This window comes from Arachis stenosperma, chromosome 1 (assembly GCF_014773155.1).
Source record: "Arachis stenosperma cultivar V10309 chromosome 1, arast.V10309.gnm1.PFL2, whole genome shotgun sequence".
Taxonomy (NCBI): Eukaryota; Viridiplantae; Streptophyta; class Magnoliopsida; order Fabales; family Fabaceae; genus Arachis; species Arachis stenosperma.
The window spans coordinates 122,546,101-122,566,359 of NC_080377.1; the positions used below are offsets into that span (position 1 = coordinate 122,546,101).

At 30.8% G+C, this 20,259-nt stretch overlaps 4 protein-coding genes across 4 annotated transcripts; 3 read left to right on the forward strand and 1 right to left on the reverse strand.

The window, feature by feature from the left end:
* The first annotated feature begins 6,168 nt into the window (after positions 1 to 6,168).
* LOC130969839 (pathogenesis-related protein 2-like) lies at positions 6,169 to 7,431 on the forward strand. Its single transcript, XM_057895739.1, has 2 exons — positions 6,169 to 6,446; positions 6,836 to 7,431. The coding sequence occupies exons 1-2, from the start codon at positions 6,269 to 6,271 to the stop codon at positions 7,129 to 7,131; spliced, it is 474 nt and encodes a 157-aa protein (XP_057751722.1). The 5' UTR covers positions 6,169 to 6,268; the 3' UTR covers positions 7,132 to 7,431.
* A 3,905-nt stretch (positions 7,432 to 11,336) lies between these two features.
* LOC130969855 (pathogenesis-related protein STH-2-like) lies at positions 11,337 to 12,502 on the forward strand. The gene is made up of 2 exons (XM_057895761.1): positions 11,337 to 11,629; positions 11,969 to 12,502. The coding sequence occupies exons 1-2, from the start codon at positions 11,446 to 11,448 to the stop codon at positions 12,265 to 12,267; spliced, it is 483 nt and encodes a 160-aa protein (XP_057751744.1). The 5' UTR covers positions 11,337 to 11,445; the 3' UTR covers positions 12,268 to 12,502.
* Positions 12,503 to 13,022: 520 nt separating this feature from the next.
* On the forward strand, positions 13,023 to 13,670 carry LOC130933300 (heavy metal-associated isoprenylated plant protein 9-like). The gene has a single exon (XM_057862883.1). It carries the CDS (start codon positions 13,023 to 13,025, stop codon positions 13,668 to 13,670), a length of 648 nt encoding a protein of 215 aa, XP_057718866.1.
* Positions 13,671 to 14,056: 386 nt separating this feature from the next.
* Positions 14,057 to 19,323, reverse strand: LOC130969850 (uncharacterized). Its single transcript, XM_057895750.1, has 13 exons — positions 19,137 to 19,323; positions 18,489 to 18,632; positions 18,280 to 18,395; positions 17,917 to 18,071; positions 17,341 to 17,429; positions 16,632 to 17,178; positions 16,218 to 16,376; positions 15,922 to 16,079; positions 15,673 to 15,752; positions 15,411 to 15,522; positions 15,008 to 15,082; positions 14,764 to 14,922; positions 14,057 to 14,440 (listed from the first exon to the last, which is right to left on the reverse strand). Exons 1-12 carry the CDS (start codon positions 19,224 to 19,226, stop codon positions 14,782 to 14,784), a joined length of 1,866 nt encoding a protein of 621 aa, XP_057751733.1. The 5' UTR covers positions 19,227 to 19,323; the 3' UTR covers positions 14,057 to 14,440; positions 14,764 to 14,781.
* Between the last annotated feature and the right edge of the window lie 936 nt (positions 19,324 to 20,259).

The following is a 20,259-nucleotide window of genomic DNA, read 5'->3' on the forward strand; positions in this document are numbered from 1 at the left end:
ATTGTCCGTTGGATGAAGGAGTTGTTAGGCTAATTTTTTAATATAATGATTTAGTTCTTGTGAATCACTTAAATGTTAGGTTATTTGGTGTTTAACAAATTTATTGGAACGTTTGTGACACGACCAATTTGCAAGGGGGCATATTGTAAGAAAAAGTAAGTTTTCATTTATAAAAATACAATTTGCTAGGGATGTATTGTCAATCCGTAAAAAAAATATTTTTCTATTCATAAAAGTATAATTTATGGAAACATATTATCATTTTTTTTTTATCAAAGATAAAAAATTCGAACCTGCAATCTCTTAAATGAGTATGGGAAGACTATGTCATTTGAGTTATTACTCATTGGCGGAAACATATTATCAATTCGCGGTAGCGTATTGTTAATTTTTAACTTTTTATTAAATACTATTTTTTCAATATGTGTTTGTTTCAGGCACTTTTGTATAGTGTAATTTATCCAAAATATGGATAAATAGTTAAATTCGTTATTAAAAAATTATTGATTTTTTAAATTAGTTTTCAAAAAAAAATTTTAATTAAATTTATCTTTCAAAAATTTTAAATTAATTACGTCCTATTAATATTTTCTTTGTTAATAATGATAAAATATTCTTATTTTTAGAAAAAGAATGAGCATTATGTAAGAAAAGAACATACATAAGGGGAAAAAAAGTTAATTAATTTGAATGAATGTTTAGTATTCTTATAAAAGAATGATTAAATAAAAACAAAATGATTTTAAGAATATAGTATGTTTCTTGTATGGCATGATCTTAATGTAGCTTGACTTCAAATGATCGCCTTTCGGTCTTCAATGAGTTATACTTTGGTTGCTAAAGAATAAGAAAGGGGAATGAATACCTGCAGAAAACATTGACATTTAAGTTAATATGGGATTTATAAACTATTTTTAAGAGCAGTAATGATAGAAAGATAAAAAAAAAATAAAAAAATTAGAACTTACTTTATTTTAGTTATTTTTTTTCTTATTAAACATTTTCGTTTTAAGAAAGTAATATTATATGATTGTCTTATCTTTTTTTTTCAGGCTTATCTTTTTATAAGTGTGGTGTGTTACTAACTGTTATCGGTTATCATTATGTTAATAATTATAGTTATAAAAATCGAATCGAATCGGTCAGTTTGACTAGATTAATTAGGAATTGGACATCTGACCGATTCAATTGGTGTTAAAAACCACCTGATAAAGAATTAACTAAGAACTGATCGAATTGGCAATTAACTGATGAACTATTAGAAACGACCAATTTTTTTAAGATTTCTGGTTTGGTGGATGCCCCTTAAAATGGCGTCGTTTTTCTTTAAAAAAATTAGAATTGAGATACAACCTCTCTCTCTCTCTCTCTCTTGAAAGTCATTGTCGAACTCTTCTCCTCCGGTAGAAAGTATCATCGTTGTCAAAAGGAACAGACCGTAGGTGCCGTCATTGCTTGTGGAAGGTCTGCTTAGCCCTCTTCTCGTCGCCATCGCACAGTCTGAGTTGCGCACGTGGCGTCGCCAGTCGTGAAGGGGTACCATCCTCGTTGTCTCTCTCTCTCTCTCTCTCCCTCCCCCTCTCTCTCTCTCTCCCTCCCTCCCTCCGAGCTCAGTTTCCATTCTTTCATCATCGTCACTTTCTATTCCTCCATCGATGTCATTTTTCTTCTTCCCTCGTTGCTGGTAAACGCTGCAACTTTAATTTAATTGCGAGTTGTTGAATTGTCTAAGTTACTTCAATTGACCGATTTTTTAAGTTGCTGATTTTTTTAAATAATGGTTGAATTGAATGATTCTGTTGAATATTTGCTTATTTTGAGTTGCTTATTTTTTGAAATAATGGTTGAATTGAATGATTTTGTTGATTGTTGAGTTAATTTTGTTGAGGGTCATTTTTTTGTTGTATGTTGAATAAGGAACAATCATAAAATGATCAACAGCCACAAAAAAATGTTGTTCAAAAATCCCAATCAGATTCTTCTGGAGGATTGGAACACTTTCAGTAGTGCCTTTGATAATAATTTGTGATGTGTCTTGATTAGTTGAAAATTTGTTTGTTAATATTTTTTTGGGTAATATAACATTATATTGTTTGTTATTTATGTGGGTTTTGATTTTTTTTAGTTATAAATTTTTATGTTTGAAGTTGTTTGTGAACTTTTAATTATGTGAAATTGTGAAATTGTAAATTTTATTAGTTTAGAAATTATTGAATTTAAATATTTAAAATTATATATTAAATTTTTAATATTTTTATTTTATATTTAATTAAACTAGTTAAATTCCAATTGAATTTCGATTAGATCACTGAAACCATTAAACCAGTAATTTTATTGATTCATTGACCGATTCGATTCTCGCAACCTTGCTAATTAATAATAAGAAACAAAGATGTTAGAAACGGTTCACGCGATATCAATATTAATTGTTGATTTGTAATGTTCGGGGTCGAGTTATAGCGTATACACGATCCATAACAGGTGTATCATAATATTTAGGGTTAAGTACGATTTTGGTTCTTAAGGTAGGGGCTGAAAATTTATTTCGTCTCCGGCCTTTTTTTTTTGCTATAAAATGATCCTAAAGATTTAACTAAGTTTTAAAATCGTCATTCGAACGAAAATATCTTTCCCCATTCTTCCCCAAAACCAACCAAAAATAGAACTAAAGCCCAAGTTGAACCAGAACCCACCACCATTATCATCATGATCATTATCATCATCATTAGAACTTCTCCAAAATCAACCAAAATCAACCAGAAGCAAAACAGAAGCCCAACCTGAACCAAAATCCTCCACCACCACCACCATTATCATCATGGTCATCATTATCATCATCAGAAGAAGAACAATGGATAATGGAATTATAAGAAGAAATATAAGAAAAAGAACAACAACAACAATGATAATGAAATCATAAAAAGAACAACAAAACTCTGAACCCACCACCACCACTACCACCCAAAACTCAGAAAATGAGAACAATCAAAACTCAAAACCATCAACAAAACTCAAAACTAAAATTCTTCCTTTTTTATTAACAAAACTCATATGCAATTACAATAATAAAAAATTCCCAAATTCATCTTCAATTACAAGAACCAAAAATTCATAAATATAATTACCAAAACAAATGATAAGACAAGGTGCGATGGCAAAAAAGAGGTGCGGCGAGACGAGGTACAACGGCGAAGAAGAGGTACGGCGAGACGAGAACAAGGGCGAAGAGGAGGAGCAGAAATGGCTCACGGCTCGCGGCGCGCAACGTCCACCCTCACGGTAAAATCCAGCGACAAAGACTAAACAACGAAGAGCAGGAGCAGCGACGACGATGGCCCTTTCCCTTCCCCTTTCCTTCCCTCCCCTTCCCTTCCCTTCCCCATGAACCAAAACCCAACCCCCATTCTAGCTAATACCCTCCCCCTTTTTTCTTAACTTGTGCTTCTTTTCTTTTTTTTTTTTTTAGTTAAGGTTATTTTTAAAATAAAAATAAAAAATTTGGTAAAAAAGACGATTTAAAAAATAAGTTTAACTTTTAGAACTATTTTATAGTAAAAGAAAGATCGAAAACAAAATAAATTTTTAACTCCTATTTTAGAGTCCAAAATCGTACTTAACCCTAATATTTATTTAAAACTTAATTTACTATATATAACAATAACAATATATCCTTAACCATGGTTAAGATATATTTTTTAGTGGCGGTTAAATTTAACTTCAAAAGTAATTAGCCCACCATATTGATATAGCAATATTTAAATATGATATATATAGAACATGATCCAGTCATTATATATAACTCGGTTAAATCCAAAGTACAACTCGGATAAAATGATCACATCAATACTATAAGTCGGAAACAGGTGAAAAGTTAATCGCCTTCATTATGATCATTCATTTCTAGATCAATAACAGAATATTTCAGGAGGAACGTTCTTAATTAATTAAATTTTGTTATACCTCATAAGAAGATATTCATCATCTTATTACTGATTTGAATAGTGAAATATTTTTTGAGAATCATTTAGATAAAGACGTTTAAAATATTTTTTTTAAAGATATTTTTTAGTAACTAAAATTTAATACATATAATCAATTAAATTATATTATTTTTGTCAAAATTAGGCCAAACAAATTAATTTAATCGAAAAAATAGTGAATCAAATCTTGAATTAGTCTAAATTAATATTATTTTTTATAAAAAATAACTACAATACCCTTATTATAAAAAATGACTAAAATACTCTTATTATATATATTAATTTTGAGAATTCTAAATTCTAGTCCTTTACTTCACTACTAATATAGGGTTAGGATTTAGAATTTTCAAAATTAATATATATATATATATATATATATATATATATATATATATAATAGAAATATTTTAGTCATTTTCTATAATAAGGATATTATAGTCATTTTCTATCAAAAATAATATTAATTTAGACCGGTTCAAGATTTGATTCACTATTTTTTTGTTTAAATTAATTTGTCTAACCTAATTTTGACAAAAATAATACGATTTAATCAATTATATGTGTTAAATTTTAATTAATAAAAATATCTTTTAAAAAAAGACGTTTTAGACGTGTTTATTTGAGTGGGTCTATATTTTTTTACAGATACCCAACTTGTGTTTTCTAGAAGTTGAAGCATACTTCATACCCAGAAAAAAAAAAAGGAATAAGCCTAACTTCTTTGAAGTCAAAAGATACCTTAGTAGGATCATCAACACAAGAATATAACAAATATTAAATTTGCTCCAAAAACACCTAAGAATTAAGAAACTCTCATATATAAGTACTATAGTATATGAGGCTATGAGCAACGACAAAAGTTGGTAGCATACCATAGAATATAATTTGTTACATCTCATTTACAAGAAGAGAAATTACTTTTGTAATATCTTTTTCTATTTATATATTAAAAATTATCTACCAAATAATTAGTTATATGTATAAATTATATGCTGAAATAAAAAAATATATTAAAAATATTTAAACAATATATATATATATATATATATATATATATATATATATATTAATTTAATAACTTATTTTTAATATAATATAATAGTTTTCTTTTAAATACCTTAAGTGTATGTTTTTTTTTTCTTTTATTAAAGTCAAATTTATAATATTTTTTTTTGTCTTCTTCCTTCCTAGAGATAGGCACGCTTTATACTTTAAAGAAAAAACAAAAGAGTGTAGTATACGATGCATAGGAAGAAAATGATATACAAAATATGAAAAATTGGGTGTTCTAGAAGGGCGTCTAGAAATTTTCATCCACTTTAAATTCCACTACATGCATTTTGTTTCTGGTTGTGTGTTAAATATACTTGAGTAGTAATTTATTGCATCAAATATGCGTAAACATTGAATACGACTGATAACTGAGGAGAACGCCTTATTTGAAACTTGAAAGTGATGTGTTCAATTTAATGTTAACTTTGTTGAATTTGATTGCTTCCAATTGCAATATTTGACAATTTAAAGCTTGAATTAGTCTCCACCAATAATATTCTTCCACCCGAATATAATATCTAACTTCGAAAATGGGATAAAATAATGCTTGATATTAAATTACTTCTAATGATAATATATAGTGTCTAAAAAAATATTATAAAAATTAATTTTTTTAGTCAACTATCAATCAACATTTTTTTATTAATAACAATTCAAATCTTAATCCTTATTTATATTTTCTTTTATTGTTGAGTAATTGTTAGTTAAGAAAAATTAGTTTTTAATATATGTGTCTGCTTAGCTATTTTATATATATAAAATTCACAGTTGGTATAAGGTGACATGCACTGACCGATGAGTAGAATAGTATTTAGAATAAAATTAAAGATATGTTTGGTTAATATTTTTATTTTTTATTTTTAAATTATTTTAGGTAAAAATAATAACTATTTTCTGTTTCTAATTTTTTTTTAAAGATTTTAAAAACAAAAATATTAAAAATAAAAATAAAACTTAACAAACTCTAAAAAAAATAAAAAATTAACATTAAAAATACCCAACAATAAATTAACAACAAAAATACTATTTAATATTTATTAACAATAAGTGAGCAGTGAGCACCTTCATAATTCGCATACACACCATTCCATCTGCAATTCCCTTGACCCCATTATATGCCTATAAATAGAAGCCACTCCTCTGCTCATCAACCACACACTTCAAACCTAAGCTCACTTATTACTATCTACTTCTCATTCCTTTCATTCCTTCCCTTAGCTTCTTAATTCACAGTCATGGCGGTCTTCACTTTCGAGGATGAAATCACCTCCACCGTGCCCCCTGCTAAGCTTTACAATGCTTTGAAGGATGCCGACTCCCTCACCCCTAAGATTATTGATGACGTCAAGAGTGTTGAAATCGTTGAGGGAAACGGTGGTCCCGGAACCATCAAGAAACTCACCATTGTCGAGGGTTAGTAACTATTCAATTTAGTCGTGATCAATTTTTTTTGCTGGTTAAATACTGAACAAATTTTAATAAGAGTACTAGTTTCGTAGATTTATTAGTTATTATAACAGATATTAATATAAAAATCAAAATTTAGATAAAATTATATTAAATTTTTTAACTTTGATAAATATAAATTAATTTTAAAAAGTTTCTTTTAAATGCTTTTAAAAATATTTTTAATTTTTAAAAGCTAAATACAAACATACTAATTTTTTTATTTATTAAATACAAAATAAAATTGTTATAATTTTCTAAAAGTACAAGCATCTCTTCAAAAAATTTTACTAGATAAAATCCGTAGATGAAATAATTATGGGTTGTGAATTGTAATAATAATGATGAATATGCAGGTGGGGAAACCAAGTTTATCTTGCACAAGGTGGAGGCAATAGATGAGGCTAACTATGCATACAACTACAGCGTAGTTGGAGGAGTGGCTCTGCCTCCCACGGCGGAGAAGATAACATTTGAGACAAAGCTGGTTGAAGGACCCAACGGAGGATCCATTGGGAAGCTTACTCTCAAGTATCACTCGAAAGGAGATGCAAAGCCAGATGAGGAAGAGTTGAAGAAGGGTAAGGCCAAGGGTGAAGGTCTCTTCAGGGCTATTGAGGGTTACGTCTTGGCCAACCCTTCTCAATATTAGAACATACACTTTGCTCAATCTTCATACACAAGTTTTTCTTAGTATTATTTCTATACAGTTTTCTTTGTGTGAAAATAATAGTTGAATAATTTCACATGTTTGACTAAACAATATATCATTTTCACACGAAGAAGACTAGTTGGGAATTTTCATTTTCTTTTGGGCATATGTTTGTGTGGTGTGGCCTTGTGCTTCAAATAATTGGTTTTCTACTCTGTAATAAGTGTTGTCTTCTGCTGCAGCTTTGTCTTTGTGTGAGCTTCATATCAATAAAATTTAATACAAAAGAAATTTGAATAATTATTGTTTTGCTCTTGAGTCTTACTCATTTCAAGTTTGAGATCAGTTCTAAGAGGAGAGCAGTTAACCTCTAATAACAATCTCATCTCATATAATCAACTAACCTAATTCAACAATTTCATAGTTTGTTTTCTTAATTTGGTTGATATATCTTAATTGACCTCAGCTGAATAAAGCTCTTGCTTTTGCGTTGCATCTATTATTCAAAAGATGTGAGACATATTTTGACCAAACTAAAGTCACGCTTAAAAAAAAAAAAGTTATGTTAGGTAACTAATAATTTGTTTGAACAATATGAACAATCACCAATTAAATCAAAACACATTATATTTTTAAATTATATACCTAAATCTTAATATTAGAATAATCATTCATACATCTAGTGAAATAAACATTCGATATATCCATTATTCATATTGTTTAATATTTTTATTATCTACCTAACTTTTCAAAAAAAAAAAATCTCTTAACTGATAACTAAGGGTAAAAGATCCATAAATAAGTAATTTAGCTCTCAAATTTATCGAAATTCAAGGTTTCTATAGATACAAAAATACGTAAACGCAATTTATATATAGATTAAATTATTTTGTATCTTAACGACACATTTAAATAGTATTATAATAGTTTTTTAAAAAATTTAAAAATTATTGATAATTTAAAAAAAAAGCATAAAATATATTCTTGTATTTTGACGATCATATTTTTTTTGGGTGACTGAGGATCATATATATATATACTCTTCATTTAATATTGATGGTGTTTTCATCCATCTGCCCCACACGGTTTGAGTCTTTGAGACCATTGGTTATGAATCAGACTAATGGCATAGAAGAATTTGTATTAAATAGGATCAGCTGCGTAACGCATTGGGCAATATATTTGGTGATTGTTATGATATTTAAAAATAATATCTAATTTATTAAAAATAATTAAAAATTAATATTTAATTTAAAAATATAAAAATAAATATTTTTTAAATATTTAAAATTGATTATATTAAATTATTTTTTTTACCTGAGTACTTTAACTAAGGTATCTGCATATTATTATAATCTTTGTCAAATAAACTAAGTTGCCCCAATTTGGGTGCAATTTTACAGCATAGAGATTGAGGATATAGCATTTCAAGTTCTTTCAGGCTTTTATCTTTTTCATAAACAGTTATCTTAATCTTTTTTAATCTAATGGCAATTTCTCTTTCTATGTTTTCCTGTCTCTTTATACTCTTTCTCAGCAGTTTTAATTTGGGCCTCAATCCTAGCTCGCTAGAATCAGCATCAGATTTCTTCTGCAAATGTGAGTTGCGATGGCCTCGTTTTTTCAATTTATCAGCACCAGATTTGTGTACACGTCTTCTTGATCCTTTGTGCATGCCTCTCGAAATCACTCTGAACGTAGCAATAAAAGTCGGTGTGTAACAAATTCTAGCAAGTCTTTGAGGTGGCTTATTGGACAAGGTATCATTTTTTTTATTCATACTTTTCCTAGGATTTGTTCACATTTCAAACTTCTCTCAAACTCTTTCCATTTACCCTCAAATATTTGGTTGAGTTCCATTGCAACTTTATAAACTTCATCACCACGGGCATAGTATATCATGAAATTATAGAAGGTCAATCATCAGCCACAAAATTCTCCATGAAAGGATAGCTATTTGACTCAAGTTTGCATTTAATTGTGCCTAAATTCATGGGATGTGAAATGATATCAGAATAATCAGGGATTTGGAATAAAATAGGATCCACTAGCTGATTGAAAAGCCATCCATGTTTGTGAGAGGACAAAATATTGAGAATGGTAGAACATTGGCGAGATGCTTTCAAATCCATGGTCCTTCTCATTTTTTGCTTCTTTCCCTTTCGGGCACTCTGTACCCTCTGCTCCTCTCCTGAGGGATGCAACTGCTTAATGTCACTCATTTTCATGAATTTGTTCATAATGTGCTTCTGTTACACGTTTTTTTTCTTCTTCTTTAATAAAATCGTGAAAGAATAGAAAAAGAAAAAAAATGAAAAAATTTTATTGATTGTTGATCGATTGAAATTATAAAATTATAAAGGTAAAATTAAATATATATAGAGCATTCACCTATAAAAAATAAAAATAAATAAAGATAAGATAATAATAAAGACTAAAATTATAATTGAATTTTTATATTTTATTGGATTGAACTTATAAACCGTGAGATTTTTTTATTGTTATCATGGATTAATATAAAAGAGTGGTTTAATAGATTATAAAAAATAAATTAAATACTAAATAATATCCGTGATTAAATTGACCAATATATTTTAGGTATTTAACACTTGACATTTTATAGTCCAAAGATCCTATCTAAATTGTATTACCATAAAAGGACTTAGATGAGAGGAAATTTAACCTCTCTCTCTTTTTTTTTTCAAATAAAAAAAAAATAAAAGCTCCATTATTGCATTACTTAAAATCAAGATATTAAATATAACTATACAATTCTAAATTTTAAAACATACCAAAATTAATTTTCAGTATAAAATATATATTAAAATAAATAAATAATATACACATATAATTTAACATTAGATTCTGAAATTAGGATAAGAATATATTGATTTGGGTATTTAATTTTTAACTTCGAGGATGATTAAATTGATTTAAAATATCATATCATTAATTGGGTAATGTTAGGGGGTCAAAAAAATAGCCAGAACTTACCTTATTTAACATTCATTAATTGTCGTAATAATTAATGAATACTAAATAACACAAATTATGGTTGTTTTTTGCTGATTTTCTTTGGTTACCAAATATTTCTGTCATTAATTTAAGAGTGAATTATATCATTTAATTTCAATAGTCACTTTAATATTATGTTCATCGAAAATATACGCCAACTAGGTAATGAACATGTTTATCAAATTTTAAAATTATTTAAAAAAATTTGTCGTGAACATTTTTAAATTTTTTTGTTAGTACTTAAATATTTTATATACCAAGAAATGATGATTTAACTACTAACGAAAAAATATTGTAAAGCTTGGTCTCGTGGCATTTATGCATGTCTTGCTAGAAGTGTATCAAAGTTTAAATAATTTTAGCTATGATTAAGAAGTGGTTAAATGAAATTCATTGAGAGAAAAAGTATATGTCAGTTAGGGTGTATGACAAAAAAAAACTAAGGTTAATTAAGTACCTGACCTTTATACCTGCTTCAAGTTTGTCATATATAACCTCAGGTTTCACAGTCACAGTAGAGGTAGGTAAGGATAAAAAATGTTTGTCGAATAAAAAAAAACGGAACAATGAAGTTTGAATTCAATTTGTTTATGTATGAATGCAACTCATGCGAGCCTCCAAGGTAGCCAGTAGCCACATGATCATATTCTACCAATAGTCATCCTTGTCTGGGACCATTAGTGTCAATAATATGCTTATTATTTCTAAATGTAACTATTTATCTAGAGATATTTTCATATAAAAATAACATAGGTAAATCGTTAGATAATTTAATATTTTTGATGTAACACGTATTCACATCTTAATTATTATCTTTACATAAAATATTTTCATTTAAGTAATCATCATTTTTTAAATATACAAAAATTGTTTGTAAACAACTTATTTTCACAATTATATGTAATAGTTATATCAAAACCAGGAAATATGTGTGTTTTGAGTTTGTTAGGTAAGAAGAATTATAATACGCTTCTTTCTTTATTTTGTGTAGTTGTCGGTTATAATTTTCCAAAATTTAATTATTTATAATTATATATCCTTTTTTAATAAATAATAATTTAAAAATGTATATATATACCCAGCAGCCTTTAGCATTGGAAGTCATCAAATAAGAAAAGTCACATTTATCATTGCTAAATTCCAAAATAAAATGTTTATTTAATCAGAGGACTCATTTCTATGAAACTTCATTCATTTATTGGGGACCTATAAAACACCAAAGCTTGTCCCTGAGGTTCTACATCATTTCATAATCATAACTCGGATTCTCTGTGATTTCTACATCCTACAAAATTTACCATGGGAGTCACAACCTTTAAGCAGGAGTATTCATCTTCTGTTGCACCATCACGTATGTTCCAGGCTTTGATCATAGACTCCAGAACTTTGATTCCAAAGCTGTTGCCACAGTTTGTAAAAGAAGTCAACCTCATCCAAGGAAACGGGGAAGCTGGTAGCATTGAACAAGTTAACTTCAGTGAAGGTAATTAAGCAATCAAACATAGACAATCTGAATTTTAAAGGACAAGTAGCATTTTTCATAATCAGTGAAATTAATAATTTATGTTGTGTAATGATTGCAATTGGCAAACACTGTTGCTAGTTCTAAGGAATTAGAGTTTAATTTTAATGCAAAACATTTTTATAATCGTTCAATTACATCAATTTTCACCGTTATCAATATGAAAGTAGTTATTTTACTGACGTAATTGAATGTACGTGTAAAATTGTTTTATATTTACTCTAACTTAGTGGTAAACACTTGATCCAACACTGTTTTTATATATATGCTGAATATGTTCTTATGATTGTTGTTATGCAGCTGGTCCATTCAAATATCTGAAACACAGGATTGATGAGCTTGACAAGGACAACTTGGTTTGCAAATACACTCTGATCGAAGGCGATCCGTTAGGCGACAAGCTCGAGTCTGTTGCTTATGAGGTGAGATTTGAGGCCACTGATGATGGAGGTTGCCTCTGTAAAATGAGTAGCAATTACAACACCATCGGTGAGTATCAAGTGACAGAGGAAGAGGTGAAGGAAGGAAGAGAAAGCACAATTGGAATTTACAAAGTTGTGGAGTCTTACCTGAAGGAGAATCCAAATGTCTATGCTTAATTGCTATTATTGTTATTATTATTCAATTATTGTTACATGTGTCATAGATTTGATATACAAAGTTATTCAAATTATTTTTTACATTTGATAGTGTGCATCCACAGCCACAATTAGAATGGTTGCAAAGATTTGAACTACTCAATAAGGCATTAGCATGTATTGCCATAAAGGGTTGCGGTTTTGCAGAATATTTGTACTTTGGTTTTGGTAGTAACAGAATTGAGGATTTGAATCACATTCTTAATCATACTTTGATGCTGTTATTTCTGCCCAATCTTAAGGTAAATAATAAGCTTGTATATTCCTTATGATAAAGTTCAGTCGCTATATATTTGTGTATAAATATATATATTGTTTTACACATTTTCAAGGTATATTTTGTATGTCAATATATATTTTATACAAGTGACTGATTTGATAGCTGATTTTTCGTGTACATGTAGCATAATTGTTGAAGCTTAACCTCTAATCAATCATATTGATAATGTTTAAAAAAGAAGTTAATATAAAAGGATTAATAAAAATTAGAGTGACAAAGCATATTTTTACCCCTGAGAAAAACAATTCCTTGCATTTCTGACATTCCTAGTCTTTTACATATTCCTTGCCCGTGTGCAAGGCGTGTCCAAATAGAGATTCCATTCACATATTCTTTATCCATAATCCACTTCCTTAAACCAGAAAACATCTCTTTGATTTCTCCAACTTCAGAGATCCATGGCAAGCAATCTTTGCAAGAGTGGCTAATCCATAAAATGCAGAAAACTCGCGTCACGCAGATACAGGTCCGAGTGGACTGTAATGGATGTGTGCAGAAGATCAAGAAAGCTCTTAAAGGCATTCTTGGTATACATGATCTTCATATCGATTTCAATCAGCAAAAGCTAACAATCACTGGGTGGGCAGAACCAGAAACTATTGTCAATGCAATTAAGAAGACAAGGAAGAAAGCTATCATCTGCGCTGATATCGAACTGTCCCTTCCTCCATCTCAACCAACAGAGTCAAAGCCGAAAGCTAATCATGCAACAGTCGACAATGCAACACAACTGCCACCAGAAGCCTCTCCACCACCGCCTGAGGCAACACCACCATGGCCACCCACATCTACAGAGAACAATTCAAGCCAGCAGTGGGAGAGATACCCAGGAAGGAAAGATGTAAGAGAGGTTCATGGGATTCACCACCATCTGCCAAACTACCTTAACAGAGTAAATTCTAGTCCAGTGCTTGTGACAGAGAGTTATAATTCTTACATGCTTTCACATTATGTCAGTGAATATGAATATGTCATGCCACCACCAGTGCACACACATTACAATCTTATAGAAAATTACGGTGGAAACGGTATCATCACATCCATGTTCAGCGATGATAATCCGAATGCATGTTGTATAGTCTAGTTTCTTGTCATTGCTCTCTAAAGTCTTGATGAGCAAGTTTTCATGGTAGAAGATAATTGAAAGGAAATTGAATAAGGGAAGAAGTAATGAAATAGCTTAGGGGTGAAAGGAATCAGAACAACAATTATTATATTCTTAGCTTCTCAGGTCCTACATAAGTTATTCTGGATTCCTTTCGTGAAAAAGGTTTTCTTGTTCTTTTATTTTAAAGAAAAAGGCACTGTAGATTGAAACTGGAACAAGCCCTATTTCCCGAAATCCTTATAACACTGTTTACAATCTCTGTTTGAGTCTATGCAGATCATCAGATTGCAGAACACCATGTCAGTGGATAAACAAATGCATGTTTATACCATATTAAATAATTAAATCACCACAAATGCAAATGAAAGAAGAATCCATGAATAAAAATAGAATGTACGCACGCCAACTGCCATGAGATGAATTTAAATTATACAAATTTTATAGCAGTAGAATATGGGTATGCAAAAAATGTATGAAGAATACAAAGATATTACTCTCGAGGACAAAAATCCTATAAGATAGGAATTTCCTTGGCTATCTTGTATTTTAACTTCTCAGTGAAAATGTCAGTACATAATGGAGACGGTATCATTTTTAACAAATCTAGATGCTAACAAAATTTCTTTCTCCAAGAAAGCAACTATCTATATGGCCACAAGTCGTGCATGGAAAAGTTGGCTCGGGTCCAGCCAGCATGTTATGCCTTTAAACCTCTTTCCGCTGCAGAGAGGCAGGTAACTCCTAATCTGTAAAGTAGAACAGAAATAATTAATTATATAATCCAGTCACTGAGCATACAAAATATCATATAAAAGCTACTACAATCTACTATCTAGTACATCATGAGACTCGAATTTTCTAGGATGAAACACATGTAAAATAGGGAATTAAAAAAAGCGATCAAATAAATATTTTGGCACTTTATGAAGCATAGTCCTAGGGAACAATCTAGTGCTGCAAAGGCGTAGCGTATACCAAATTTATACATTATGTCCTAACCAAATTGCATTTATCCATTTATCCAATTTTTGTAAGAATCAATGAATAACCCGGGAGAACTTTTAATTACCTCTCATTAAAAGAAAGACTAGCTTTCATCATCACTGCTTATTTCAGAGTCATCATCTCCTTCATCATGAAAATATTCATCCTCTTCATCCTCGTCTCCACTTTCATCCATTTGGAGATCATGTACTGGATGACTTACGGTCTGAGATGCCTTGTCAATCTGAAAGAAAGCCTGAATTAGGCTACTGCGCACAAATAACATTCCCCAGAAAGCCAAATTAATTATAAGCAAATGTCAACCAAACCTGTGACGTCATTAGTTGCAGGCGACCTGATAATTGTAATAAAGACTGAAACGTAGGCCCTCTAGAATTGGTAATCTGAAAAGTGGCAGACGTCAATTCAATTTTCCTAACAGTATGTTTGTCACAATCAAGCTAAATTACTTAATCTGAACATGAACCACTGGAAAATCAGAATGCCTAGAAGAAGCAAAGTTGAAAAAAATAGTTACACAGCAATATTGAGCATATTCCTGCTGTGATTTTAGATCATACAAAAAGTTGCGGAAGAAACATGCCGCAAGAACTAAATTAGAAGTAGTATAAGTGTAGTTGAATTTTATAGTATCTCATAAATAATGTTTGACAAATGAAGTCGAGACCGTGGAGACAAAGCATGTAAATGAAAAACTTCAAACCACAATACCTTATACAAGGAATCAAGCATACATGTTGCAAATTCTTCAGCAGTGAAATTGTGACCATGATTTACTAATATGTTATATATCCAGGGAAGAACATACTTTCCACTAGATGACCTGTTGAGTACAGATTTACAAACGTTAATATTACTGAATGAATCAGTATAGCCATGTACAGAAAAGGAAATATTTGCTTGAAGATATCACAAATCAACTTATAAGTGTGTTTACTGCCCAGACAACTAAAGACGGAGCAATAAAACAGACCTTGACTGCCAAGCAGCCAGTAACGGTTCAAGTAGCTTGACTGCTTCACTTGGCTCCATTGACAAAACAGTTGCTCTAATCTGATGGAGAGTGGATCTCAAATTCAGTCACATAAACACATACATACAATTTAAAAAGAAAACAGAAAAACAAGAATTCTTGACAATAAAATAAAAAAAAATCATAAAAATTGAATCGATGAAACTAAAGAATAATACCAAAAGACAATCATGCCAATTCACAGCTAACCTTTTTCGTTGGAGTAGCAGCTTCAAGATTAATACCCTTCAATAATGGATAGTATTTTTCAAGGTTTGATGAACACTCTTTTTCACTTTTAAGTATCCCTAGTGATCTCAGCTGGTCCTCCATACAAACTGCATTGATCTCATCTTGGATCATTTCATCTACACCATGTGATAAAGTTAACAGAATAACAGATTAGAATAAGCAGAAGAAGTAGCTTCCCTTCCTTTGTTATCTACTTAATAATTCGATGCATTATATGGGTATATTTCATCAAGATGAAAGACTGACACAAGTACCTTGTTTCTTGATAGAATCAGCTTTATTAATTCTAAAAAAAACATCTGTTGCATTTCTGTCTGAAGAGTCTTGGAATGCTCTCTCTTTCTCAGAAGAATAAAAAACCTTAGGAATCGGAAGCAAGGCATCTTCTGCATTAGCACGGTCTAGTGCAGTTACTGTCAAAACATTGCACCAGCAGTTAGAGACATACACCAAGATCAAGAAGAGTACTACGGCATAATGATAAAGCTCAATAACAAGAGTATGAGCACCAAAACCAAGCAGAAAGTTAAACCCTAAAATATATATACATAGAAAAATTCTTGGTTTCTCTTAATAACTCATTGGGACAATAAATCCTTGACAAAAAAAAATATCAAATAAGAAAATGCTTATGAGAAAGAGTAGCTCAAAGGCACAGAAAATCTCACCTCTTCGTTCATCTGACCGCCTCTTAGATTTAACAAGAGATTGACTCATTGGAAGAAGAATACCATCATGGGAGACATTCAACTGTACATCTGTACCAGAATGCACTAGAAGTTTTTGAAATGATGGTTTTACAAGCAACCCAGAAACAAGAAAAACATGCCCAGATGCAGGCTTCTGTATGCCTTGTAACTTTGCAGCATATATTGTTGGCAATGCACCCTTGTATTTTCTTGAGAATATATCTTCCGAAGATAATGATATTTTTGTGGGTTTGGCATTACGTAGTTCTTCAATACTATTTCCAAACCAGAAATAACAAACACCAACTTCTGAGATGGCCAAAACACATATGCCATTCTCATCATGTTCCCCGCTATCAATGCACCTGCTATCAAGAAAGACAGCAGGATGGTCCATTGCAAGAACACAACTAACCGACTGCTTTCTGGCGCCATCTATCCTCCACAGAGCAACATATCTTTCACCAACGGCAGATGAAAGGATATACTTGCCATCTTCAGTGAAGACCAAGCATCTAACAGATCCCTATTAATTAAGTAATAAATTATAGTTATACAAATAACAAAATCGCAAAAAAAGATGATAGGGGAAAAATGCATTCCTGTCTTTAGGACACGTATCAACCCACCTATATATATATATATTATTATTATTACTTGAACAAAGATAAAATTATGTGAAACTCACAGGATGACCAGAGAACTTTTGAATCTTTTTGTGATTAGAACTGTTAAAGATCTTCAATTGTGATGCTGCAGTAGCTAAAGTCTTCCCATCTGATGGAAGTAAAGAATCCAAGTAACAAAATCAGATGTTTTTTTTTTTAAAAAAAATAAAATAATAATAATACTTGGAAATTGCAAAGTCATCTTAGCTAATTCACTGAACACCTGACTGACTGCAGCTCATGCAATGGTGTTAATACTTTAGAATCACTCATTCAGACATATGAAGCTAAAATGCAACGAATCATAATACATAAAGAAATTAACTCATAACTTGAATGGATGGCCTCGAATTATTAAAATTTGAATCAATGAATCATACATAAAGAAATTTGTGCTTTCTATTTGGAATGTTTTACTGGCAATCAAAATGGGACAAAGCTCAAAGAGTTCCTAGGAAACTCATTCAGGTTATACAACTTGTCAAGTGTAGAGCTCAACTTCAGATTAACCAGCTAGCATCCAAACACCGATGCATTGACTGCATTCCTACCACAAAAGTCAAAATATTTCTGCAAAATCTATGAAGGAGACATACCTGAAGAAATAGTCATACAGGATACAGCCTTTGTAGAAGCTTTAAATTTCTCCAACAGGTTTCCTGAGACGGAATCAATTCTACATATCATCCCATCTGTCCCTGCAGTATAGATACATGATCCATTTGCTGACGATGAAATGGCTCTCACACCTCTGCAAATAGAGTTGAGTGAGCAAGAAACACAGAAAAAAGCATTAATAATTCTTTCCTAATAATATGGATTTAAACCACCACAGCCACTGAAATAACATTAATCTTAGAGTCAATAGTTACAATTATTATGAAGTTACAGGATACAACAACTGCAGAGAATCGATTCCTCATAAGTTATAGTTAATTACAAAAGAACTCATATCATACCCTGGATGACAGTTGCTAATTCTCCAATTCAATTGACCAGCAGACACATCAAATGCTAAAACATCACCACCACCAGTCCCAAGCACTAACAATGAGGATGCATGCTTTCTTTTTTTCTGCAACATGTCACAGTACCATTGAGAATATTATTGCATAAAGAAATAAAAGAAAGATAAAAGGAAAGAAGTACATCCAATAAAACAATCTACCTTTCTTTCCAACGACAACCACTTCATGCACGTATAGTCTATTGAGAGATGTCCATTCGTGGATCTATCATATATACTTCTTGTGTCATTTGATGTCATATCTGCAAACTCAGTCTGTACCTGACCCTTCAATGTATCCCATATCTATACAATGAAATTGAAGATACGTCTTAGAAAAACAAAATTAACCAACAAATAAATTTATTTTAATGAATAAATATGCTTCTTCAATCACTGCAAAATATCCACACTCATACATAAAAGCACACTATTTATCTAACAGCATGACTGAATCTGAATAAACCTTCCTATAACCTATATTTTGACAACAAAAACCATATTCACCATAAGGCAAGTGAACAGAACGCTAAAGAAGTGATCGCAACTAGATTCAACTCTTGCTCCATCATCACAATTCACGAGTCAAGAAGTCAAAAAAGCTAACTGAAAACTCAGCTATATAGTTAATGGAATGTTTTGTTAGCTAAGCACGAAACCATAGCCGCCAAAAGAGAAACGTTAGCATGCAACATTAGCAAAACAAAGTTGATTTCATGGTTGAATAAACTGAAAAAAGGAAGCAACGGTGTGACCTATGACTAGAAGCTGAATGAAAAAAAGCATAAGGAAGATGAAAAGAATGGAAACCTTAACGCGGCCATCGCCGGTGCTGATGGCGAAGTAGTCCAAAGAAGGACTAAAAGCTGTGAGAATGTCTCTGATGTCCGTTGAAGCCATAACCAAAGAGTTGAAGCTCCCAAAAACCCAGGGAAGAAGGAACACGAAAGCAGAGAGAAGAGAATGAAGGAGGAGCAGAGCGAGCTGTGCCGAAACCCAAAACTGAAACCGAAACTCAAACAAACTAGGTCGGGTTGGCTAAACTGGATCTTCAGGTTATGGGCCACTCTTTTATTATTGGGCTTTAAAGCCTTACTCTAAGGCCCAATCTGTGATCCAAGATGATGGGTTTTCAAGTCCAAAGGGAAAGATTACATGGTTTTCTCCATTCTCCCTAAGTATCTATTAGTTGGCCAATGAGCCTTGGCTCTAATGGCATATCTCCTCCTTCCCACCTCAAAGGTCTAGGATTCAAATCCTAGATAATATAATTGAAAAAAAAAATGATAAAATATGTGAGGAGTGTGTGAATATATTGTGTATCTAGGATTGGAAGTTGTCCAATTCATTGGGGTATCTAGGATTGGAGTTATCTAATCCACCGACAAAAAAAACAAAGTATCTATTAGTTGTTTTTTTTTTAATTAAACTTATGTGCTTTGAAGATTTTAAAAAGTGTTTTTTACTTTCTAGAATAGTCTCATGTTCTACTTCAATATTAATATTTGAGAGAAAATATGAGAATCCAAAACCATCACAGTTACCAAAATAAATTATAAAAATAAAATAAAATTACAGCATTTTGAATTTTTTTTTTATTATTTTGGTATTCTGAACCTATGTTTTTATTACAAGATCACCAAAGAGAAAGCTAAGATTAGTATATTACTGAGTTTATTTCTTAAATAGTTTTTTTTTAATGATGTCAATAAAAAAGAATATTTTTCCGGTAAATGATAGGGACTAAACACCTACTAGCAGGGGGAAAAAGGTTAAAGAATGTCACAAAAATCATTTTATTTTATTTGATTATGACTTTTTTATTTTATTTTTAGTGTTTTATTTCGGATAAGGTACAAGTTCCTTGTGTTTTATTTATAAGTACTCAACAACTATGATTCGAAAGTTATATAATAAATTAATAATCACTCAT